At 22.5% G+C, this 9,054-nt stretch overlaps 3 protein-coding genes across 5 annotated transcripts in view; 1 reads left to right on the forward strand and 2 right to left on the reverse strand.

Annotated features, from left to right (window-relative positions):
• Positions 1–494, reverse strand: part of LOC102674819 (probable 28S ribosomal protein S25, mitochondrial) — a 1,415-nt gene extending 921 nt beyond the window's left edge. The window contains exons 1-2 of the mRNA XM_006613071.2: positions 361–494; positions 5–180 (exon numbers count right to left, since the gene is read on the reverse strand). Of these exons, the coding sequence (XP_006613134.1) occupies positions 5–96 (92 nt within the window). The 5' untranslated portion in view covers positions 97–180; positions 361–494. The remainder of the gene's footprint in view (positions 1–4; positions 181–360) is intronic.
• LOC102681278 (alanine--tRNA ligase, cytoplasmic) lies at positions 445–5,582 on the forward strand. Of its 3 annotated transcripts, XM_006613028.2 has the most exons (15): positions 445–585; positions 791–973; positions 1,053–1,241; positions 1,344–1,489; positions 1,597–1,788; positions 1,851–2,141; positions 2,266–2,375; positions 2,463–2,737; positions 2,819–3,142; positions 3,225–3,483; positions 3,586–3,838; positions 3,913–4,177; positions 4,266–4,550; positions 4,638–4,815; positions 4,894–5,564. In XM_006613028.2, the coding sequence occupies exons 2-15, from the start codon at positions 830–832 to the stop codon at positions 5,562–5,564; spliced, it is 3,582 nt and encodes a 1,193-aa protein (XP_006613091.1). In that variant the 5' UTR covers positions 445–585; positions 791–829. The 3 variants fall into 3 exon arrangements, with proteins under 3 accessions (XP_006613091.1, XP_031365086.1, XP_006613092.1); XM_031509226.1 differs by lacking the exon at positions 445–585 and having other exon boundaries at positions 4,894–5,582; XM_006613029.2 differs by lacking the exon at positions 445–585 and having other exon boundaries at positions 1,072–1,241; positions 4,894–5,582.
• A 98-nt stretch (positions 5,583–5,680) lies between these two features.
• Positions 5,681–8,701, reverse strand: LOC102670977 (mitochondrial ribosome-associated GTPase 2; the record flags this gene model as incomplete). The annotated part of the gene is made up of 8 exons (XM_006613038.2): positions 8,347–8,701; positions 7,712–8,256; positions 7,067–7,198; positions 6,876–6,995; positions 6,426–6,764; positions 6,186–6,324; positions 5,880–6,112; positions 5,681–5,809 (listed from the first exon to the last, which is right to left on the reverse strand). Coding segments are annotated over exons 1-8 (1,815 nt in total), but the record flags the coding sequence as incomplete, so codon positions are not given.
• Positions 8,702–9,054: the final 353 nt, after the last annotated feature.

Here is a 9,054-nt window from a genome sequence, read left to right on the forward strand (position 1 = left end):
AGAAAATATTTGTATTTCGTCTTTTAAAATTAATTTACCAGCTTTTAAATAATTTAATGTTCTTCGTATTGGTGCTTGACCAATCATAAATGGCATTTTGATTGTTTTTTAAATTAAAAATTGTTTGAAATAACCTGATTCTTTGTTACTTTTTATGCAGATATATGTATACTTAATGAGCTATAAAATAAAATATTTTTATCGATAAATATTAATTGTTTAAATGATTCATTATTAATTTAAATATTAATATTAAATATTTTTAATAAAAAGAATATTTTTAATTTTAACAATGAAATTAATAATTTTTACTATTCTAATACAATAATATTTCTAATTTCATATTTAAATCAAATTTACATATACTGTAATATATATTTTTAAAAATATTTTTGGTTATGTTAATATTTAAGTAAGATGTATTACGCCACCGTTAATGCAGTCAAAGAACTGAAATTACGGTGCATTTGCCACCGGTATCATATGTTCCAGATATTTTCTTCCTTTCTCTTCTGAAATATTTTATCATTAGTTGTAAAGTCCAGCTGCTTTAACATAATTGAGTAATTATTAATAATAATTAGAGTGAGTTATCATTTAATGTTTATTTATACATTATAATTTTATAATATTGTAATATAAATAATAATTTCAAAAATTAAATATATAATTTTTTAATTAATATTTGTTACTTGAATATTTTGTTTATTTTTAATTTTTGGCATTATTAACCATATGTTTAAGTTTCTTTATAAAAATTTTATTACATATTGCTTAATTTTAAAAATAGGATAAAAAAGAAGAGGAAAAATAAGAAGAATAGATCAATATGACTACAATGATGACTGCCAAACAAATTCGGCAAGCTTATATAGATTTTTTTAAAAATAAAGGCCATGAATATGTACATTCTAGTTCTACAATACCACATGATGATCCAACTTTATTATTTACAAATGCTGGAATGAATCAAGTATTAACAAAATTATTATTGTTTCTAGTTATATAAAATATAAAATATAATTTTTATTCATTATTTTTATTTGTTTTAGTTTAAACCAATATTTTTAGGAATAGTGGATCCTAATAGTGATATGGCAAAATTAGTGAGAGTTGTTAATAGTCAAAAATGTATTAGAGCTGGAGGAAAACATAATGATCTAGATGATGTTGGAAAAGATGTTTATCATCATACTTTTTTTGAAATGATGGGCAATTGGTCTTTTGGAGATTATTTTAAAGTAATATATTAATCATATAATGCATAATTTATTTCAAAATTATTATTATTTCTATATTTACAAACTATTATTTAATTTTTATATTTACAATTGATTTTATAGAAAGAGATTTGTACCTGGGCTTGGGAATTTTTAACTGTTAAATTAAAATTATCATCAGATCGATTATATGTAACTTATTTTGGAGGAGATGAAAAAAATAATTTAAAACCTGATGAAGAATGCAAACAAATTTGGCTTTCTTTAGGGTATATTTTATATTTTATTTATTATATATATATAATATTATATATATTATTATATTTAATTTTTATTATGTTAAAATCATTATAAATAATTTTATTTTCTTTCTTAGTTTATCTCCTACACATATATTACCAGGAAATATGAAAGATAATTTTTGGGAAATGGGTGAAACAGGTCCATGTGGACCTTCTAGTGAAATCCATTATGATCGCATTGGTAATAGAGAAGCAGCTCATTTAGTAAATCAGGATAATCCAGATGTTTTAGAAATTTGGAATCTTGTATTTATACAATTTAATAGGTCAGTAATTTTTATAATATATAAAATAAATTCTAATTTTTTAATGTTACACATTATTTTAGAGAAAATGATGGAAATTTGAAATTATTACCAAAGAAACACATTGATTGTGGTCTAGGTTTAGAAAGATTAGTATCAATTATACAGAATAAATCTGCAAATTATGATACTGATTTATTTATGCCACTTTTTGATGCAATACAAAAAGGAACAAAAGCACCATCTTATCAAGGGAAGGTTGGTAAGGAAGACAAAAATGGCATAGATATGGCATATAGAGTTTTGGCTGATCATGCAAGAACTATTACAATTGCTCTTGCAGATGGGGGTATACCTGACAATACTGGTAGAGGGTAAATTTATTATATTTATTTATTTATATTTTTTAATCTATATATATTAACTGAATTTTAATCAATTTATTACTTATTATTATTATAATTTATTATTTATTATTTAATATTAATAAAACTTCAGATATGTATTAAGAAGGATTTTGAGGCGTGCTGTACGTTATGCAATTGAAAAATTAAATGCTAAACCTGGATTTTTTGGATCATTGGTGAATGTTGTGGTAGATCTTCTTGGTAAATTTTTTTATTTTAATTTTTAAATTTTATATATCATTTATAAAATAATTATTTATTAAAAGTTTTTTTATTATGAAAATGTAGGTGATGTTTTCCCAGAAGTAACAAAAGATCCACAACATATAATTGATATTATTAATGAAGAAGAAACTCAATTTCTTAAAACTTTATCACGCGGTCGTAATTTATTAAATCGTACCATAGTAAAATTAGAATCATCAAATATTCTTCCGGGTGACGTTGCATGGCGTTTGTATGATACATATGGTTTTCCTTTTGATTTAACACAACTTATGGTTGAAGAGAAGGGCTTAAAAGTAGATATAATTGGCTATGAAGAAGCAAAAAAACAAGCACAGGTATTATAAGAAATATTTTATATTAGTTGTAATTTCAAAATTTAATTTTTATAAAATTATAAAAATTATTTAATATCTCAGCTTATTTCTCAAAATAAAAGTGGTGAAGTAGATGATCAAATTAATTTGGATGTTCATGCAATTACTGAATTACAAAATAAAAAAATTAAACCTACAAATGATATACCAAAATATAATTACAAAGTTATAAATAATAAAATATATGAAGAGTACGAATTTGCTCCATGTTTTAGTACTGTAATTGCTCTTAGACGTGCTAAAACTTTTGTCGATGAAGTATCATCAGGAGAAGAAGTTGGAATTTTGTTAGATCAAACTAATTTCTATGCAGAACAAGGTGGACAAATATATGATGAAGGATTTTTAACGAAAATCGATGATGAAGTAAATAACATTTAATAAATAAATAACATTCTTATAAATTTACAATATACTTAAATGTAAATAATAATTCTTATTTTTCAAGGATACTGAAATTCATGTAAAAAATGTTCAAGTCAGAGGTGGTTATGTTCTACATATTGGAATTGTCATTCAAGGAAAATTGAAAAAAAATGATAAAGTATTTTCTAACATAGATATTACACGAAGAAGACTTTTGATGAGCAATCATACTGCAACTCATGTTCTTAATTATGCTCTTCGTGAAATATTAGGTACAGAAGTGGATCAAAAAGGTTCTTTAGTTGCACCTGATCGCTTACGTTTTGATTTCACAAATAAAGGTTTGTCAAAAATAATTATAAAAATATATTTAAAAATAATATAATTTAAAAATAATAATTTAAAAATATTTCAAAATCTATATTTTAAATATGTTTTTATAGGAGCGATGATTACAGAACAAATAAGAAAGGTAGAAGAAATAACGAATAATATAATAAATGAAAATAAAATAGTTTATGCTAAAGAATGTAATTTAGGACTAGCAAAAACGATTCAAGGTTTACGTGCTATGTTTGAAGAAACTTATCCTGATCCTGTAAGAGTTGTTAGTATAGGTATACCAGTTGAAGATTTAGAAAAAAATCCTTTAAGTTCTGACGCATTAAAAACTAGTGTAGAATTTTGCGGTGGAACGTAAATATTTTAATTTATTTACTAACAAACAATACAATCTATAAACATTTTTTAATATCAATTTTCTTTTATAGACATTTACATTATACAGGACATATTAGAAATTTTATTATAGTTAGTGAAGAAGCTATTGCTAAAGGTATTAGACGTATAGTAGCTTTAACTGGTCCTGAAGCAATGAAAGCTCAAAAAAAGACATCAATATTACAAAATTATTTAGATGAACTTCAAATATCTATTGAAGCTGATAAAAATGGTATAAATACAAAAGAACATATAAAAAAAATAGTTGAATTAACAGATGATGTTTCACATGCTATTATTTCAAGTTGGAAGAAGGTATATTTTATTTATGTTTGTATTTTTGATATATGTATATTTAATATATATATATATTGCATTAAAAATATTATTCATTCAAACATAGGATAAAATACGTAAAATATTAAAAGATTTAAAAAAGTTACTTGACGATAAAGAGCGTGCAATCAAAACTGCGATAGCCAATGTAGTTTTAGACAATATTCAACAAATAATTCAACAAAATATTGGATGTTTAGTATTAGTCGAAGTATTACAAGCATATAGTAATACAAAAGCTTTAGATTCTGCTCTTAAAAAGATAAGAACTATATCACCAGAGACAAGTGCATTACTCATAAGTATCGATCCTGATGCGAAAAAGATTTTTGCACTTAGTTCAGTTTCTAAGGTAAGACAAAATAGGATATGCAATTAAATAAACTATTTAAATAAAAATGAAAATAATATTTTTATCGTTATATTTTATATATAATAGTCTGCTATAAATAAAGGATTAAAAGCAAATGAATGGATTCAAGAAATTGTTCCACTTATGGAAGGAAAAGGAGGTGGAAAATCTGAATCTGCTCAGGCTTCGGGTACTAATATATCATGTGTAACAAGATTAATATATACAGCTAAAAATTTTGCTAATTCAAAGCTTGAACTAGCAGGTAGAAATTAATCTATTATATATAAATATAAATATGTTAAATAATGGAAAACTATCTTTGAATCTAAAATATTTTCAGAAAATATAAGTGAAAATCATGATCAATTGAAAGGTGATGAGAAATTTATATATTTTAAAACTCTAAAAGATAAATTAGTACTTTCTGGTGATATTGGAAGTATTAAATATTATCGTATCCAAATAGTTGCTAAATATAACAATATAGAATTGATTACACATAAAAATAATATATTCAAAGGTATTAAATTACAAGGAAATGATTTTGAATTGTTTGATAGTAATGCAATTGCTTTTTATTTATCAACTGATCAATTCAAATGTTCAAACAATCCTTTTACATTTAGTGAAGTTTTACAATGGTTAAGTTATGCAGATAATCACATTTTACCAGCAGTACTTGGATGGGTTGTGCCATGTCTTTCAAAAAATATTCCAAACAATATCAAAACAAATATTAAGATATCTAAAGAAGATGTTCTTTCTTCTTTACAGAAATTAAATAATATATTATTAACAAAAACTTATTTAGTTGGAGAAAGAATTAGTCTTGCAGATATTAGTGTTTTTACTACTTTAATGCCATTATATGAATATGTTTTAGATTCAGAATATAGAAAACAATATACGAATTTAAATAGATGGTTTTTTACTATCTTAAATCAATCTCAAGTAATTAGTGTGATAAAAAAATTTAACATATGTGAAAAAGTTAAAATAGTTAAATATTAAATATTGTTCATATAATTAGTTTTTATAAATGTTTTTTATTGAAAAATTATTATAAATATATAATATAATTAATATATATATTATGTAAAATCTTCATATTGTATTATGTTTTTTTCATTTTTTTTTTCTTCTTTGTCATATAGTATTCTTATCTCCTTTAATAAAATAGATATATTTGTACCCATTTTAGCAGAAATTGGAATAATTGGTAAATGAATTTTTTGTTTTAGTATTTCTAATTTTTTCTATAAATATATAATTCATTATATCAACATTTAATTTTTAAGTAATATTAATTAATGAAAATTATTTTACCATTGTTCCTGGCAAATCCATTTTATTTGCTGCAATAAGAAATAATCTTTTGTTCAGCTGTACATTAAATTCTGTGATTTCATATTTTAAAATTTCAAAATCTCTCCATGGTTCATTAGACGTAATATCAAGAACAAATAATAAAATTTTACAACGTTCTATATGTTTAAGAAATTGTATACCGAGACCTTTATTTTTATGAGAATCAGGTATAAGACCCGGCAAATCAGCAACTTAAAAATTAATAAATCTATTATTAAAAATTTAAATAAAACATTAACTAATAGATTATAGTGCATTATTAACCTGCAATTTGTTCATGATCATCATATAATACCATTCCCAAGTGAGGTTTTAATGTCGTAAACGGATATGCTGCAATTTTTGGTCTAGCTCTAGATATTGTTCTTAACAATGTACTTTTACCTGCATTTGGAAATCCAATCTGATAAAAAAGAATAATATAATAATATTGTTAATTTTTAATTAAATTAAAATCAATAAGAATGTTAATATAATCTTTTTAATTAGTTTCTAGTTACTCACTAATCCTACATGTGCCATGCTACTTATTTCTAATACATATTGTAAATCTTCTCCATTTGCACCATATTCACTTATACGTGGTACTTGATATACATCTGATTTAAAAAATGCATTTCCATGACCACCAGCACCACCTCGCGCAGCAATAAACATCATTCCTTTTTGATTTAAATCAGCTATTATATGTCCTTCTATATTACGTATTATAGTACCTATAGGAACATGTATTATAGTATGTTCTGCATTTTTTCCAAAACAGTTTTTATTATGGCCATTTTCACCATTTTCAGCTTTAAGAACACTAGTTAAGTGAGAGAGATCTCTAACATCAAATACTGCCTGTAAATTTTTAACATATAATATATAAATTAAATATAATATTGTATACATAATTTAAGTATAAAAATGTAATACTATTTTGATTTTTTTAAACAAATTGTTTATTTTTACCTGAAAAATGACATGCCCACCATTTCCACCATCTCCACCATCTGGTCCAGCATTTTCATTTACCCACAATTGCAAAAATGATATATTTCCATCTCCACCTTTTCCACCAATTGTTCTTACCTAAATTTTGATATAAATAAATATTTATAGATATTAGATAAAAAATTAAAGAAAATTATTTAAATTCTTACTTTCTTCAAATCAACAATATTCTTTTCTGTATCACTATTTGCTTTTGGTTTTATTGTACGTAAAGGTTTGGAGATATTTTCTTGTTCTTTAAATCCTTTACAAAATGACTTAAATATATTTTTGTTTATATTCTTATGTCTTTGAATATTTATTATGATATTATACATAATATTTTGTTTCCAAGCAGAATTATATATAATTACATTTTTTATTTGATGAATATAATACATCTGAAAATAATGTTAAAACATATAGATTTTTAAATGGAAATAAATAATAGTTTATTAAATTATAAATTATATTGAGTTGTACTTTTTTTAATATAATATATAACATTGTTATCTTGAGACTGATACATTTAAATTATTTTCCAAAATATTTGCTATTAAATTTTCATGTATATTAATAACTCTTTTTCTATATAAAGGTAAACAATTAGATCTATAACTTATTCTATAAGTTCTTTTTTCTATTTTTTCTGAAGATGCATAAGATCTTATAAAAGCAACATTATTTATAATACATCCTGCATGATTATATAATAACACATAAAATTTAATGGAATCAAATTTTTCATTAATGACAAAAGTTATATCAAATGTATATGTGTGAGTATCTATATTAATGCCATTTATGTTTGTTACAATGTCATTTATATCTGTTATGTTATTTACAATATCATTTATATCTGTCCATGAAAAATTATCATTACTACATGATAGAATATTTATTTTTTTTTTGGGAGCAATATTGTTAAGATTTGGTGATTCAGATTTTATAAATATATGAGTTAAAGCTCCAATAGAATGAAACTGTTTATTTAAACTACGATATCCAGTTACTATATAATTTTGGAAAGATAACCATATAAATGGTTCAATTGCTCTTAATATAAAATTTCCATGTGCTGCCATTTCTGTAATTTTCCATGAATCATCCCAACGTCTTGGTGGATTGTCAATAGATGTACCACCTTGACCTTTGCATAAAGTAACTAATACTTGACCATTATTTTTTAATGATTCTGATATACTTATAAAAAATTGTTTTAATAGTTCTCTATTTTTTTCTATTCGCATTTTACCACCAACATGAGGAAAGTTAAAAATAATTTTATCAAATAATTCTGTTCTTAATATTGGATGTTCTTTTAAATTTGTTGCATCAACTCCTAATAATACACGAATTCCTGAAAAGAAAAGCATAGAATTTTTTATAAACTTAATTATTAAAAAAGAATTATTAAATAAAAATTTTAATTTTTTATTAAAATACTAACCATAATTTTTTAGATATTCTATGTTTTTCTTTCCAAAATTTTGATCAACATTAGTTTCATAACATGTTGCAGTAATATCAATCTTTAAATTGAGATGAAATAATGCCAGAGAAAATGAAAAATTACCTTCTCCAACTAAGAGTACGCGATCACCTTCATTGAATATAGAAACTTTCATTTCAATAAATCGAAATATTGCAATTTAAATGCTTTAAATTATTATTATTAAAATAATAAATTTATTAAAATATTATTATAAAGTATTAATCTTTTATATTAATCTTTTATTAATCTTTAAATATTAATCTTCAAGTATTAAATAACTAACCTTAAAATAAATGTAATATATGAATGCACGTTGTACATTTCAAACACGTACTTAAATTATCAACAAGTACAAATTACCATAAAAATTTGATTTAATAATATAAAGATATATGTTATTAAAAAAAATATTGAAATTTAATCAAATGTTTTTAATTTAATCAAATTCTATTTTATTCAATATTCTATTTTATATATATAATTAAATATTTTTATGTAGTAATATTTATAGAAAAATACTAAAGATATTACTCCATAATTTTTTAAATAAAATAAAATTATTAAGAATTAATTACATTCATATTTTTTCATTAATTTCTTTCATTAATTTGTAAATTTTCTCATATTTTAAAATTATAAAAATAATTGTATATATATAAAATA

This window comes from Apis dorsata, unplaced genomic scaffold (genome assembly GCF_000469605.1).
Source record: "Apis dorsata unplaced genomic scaffold, Apis dorsata 1.3 scaffold_132, whole genome shotgun sequence".
Classification (NCBI taxonomy): domain Eukaryota; kingdom Metazoa; phylum Arthropoda; class Insecta; order Hymenoptera; family Apidae; genus Apis; species Apis dorsata.

Coding starts and splice junctions, on each gene's coding strand:
- LOC102681278 (XM_006613028.2), top strand. CDS start 830: ATGACTACAATGATGACTGCCAAACAAATTCGGCAAGCTTATATAGAT. Junction 2,376..2,462: donor TGTTGTGGTAGATCTTCTTG/GTAAATTTTTTT, acceptor ATGAAAATGTAG/GTGATGTTTTCCCAGAAGTA. Junction 2,738..2,818: donor AAGCAAAAAAACAAGCACAG/GTATTATAAGAA, acceptor TTAATATCTCAG/CTTATTTCTCAAAATAAAAG.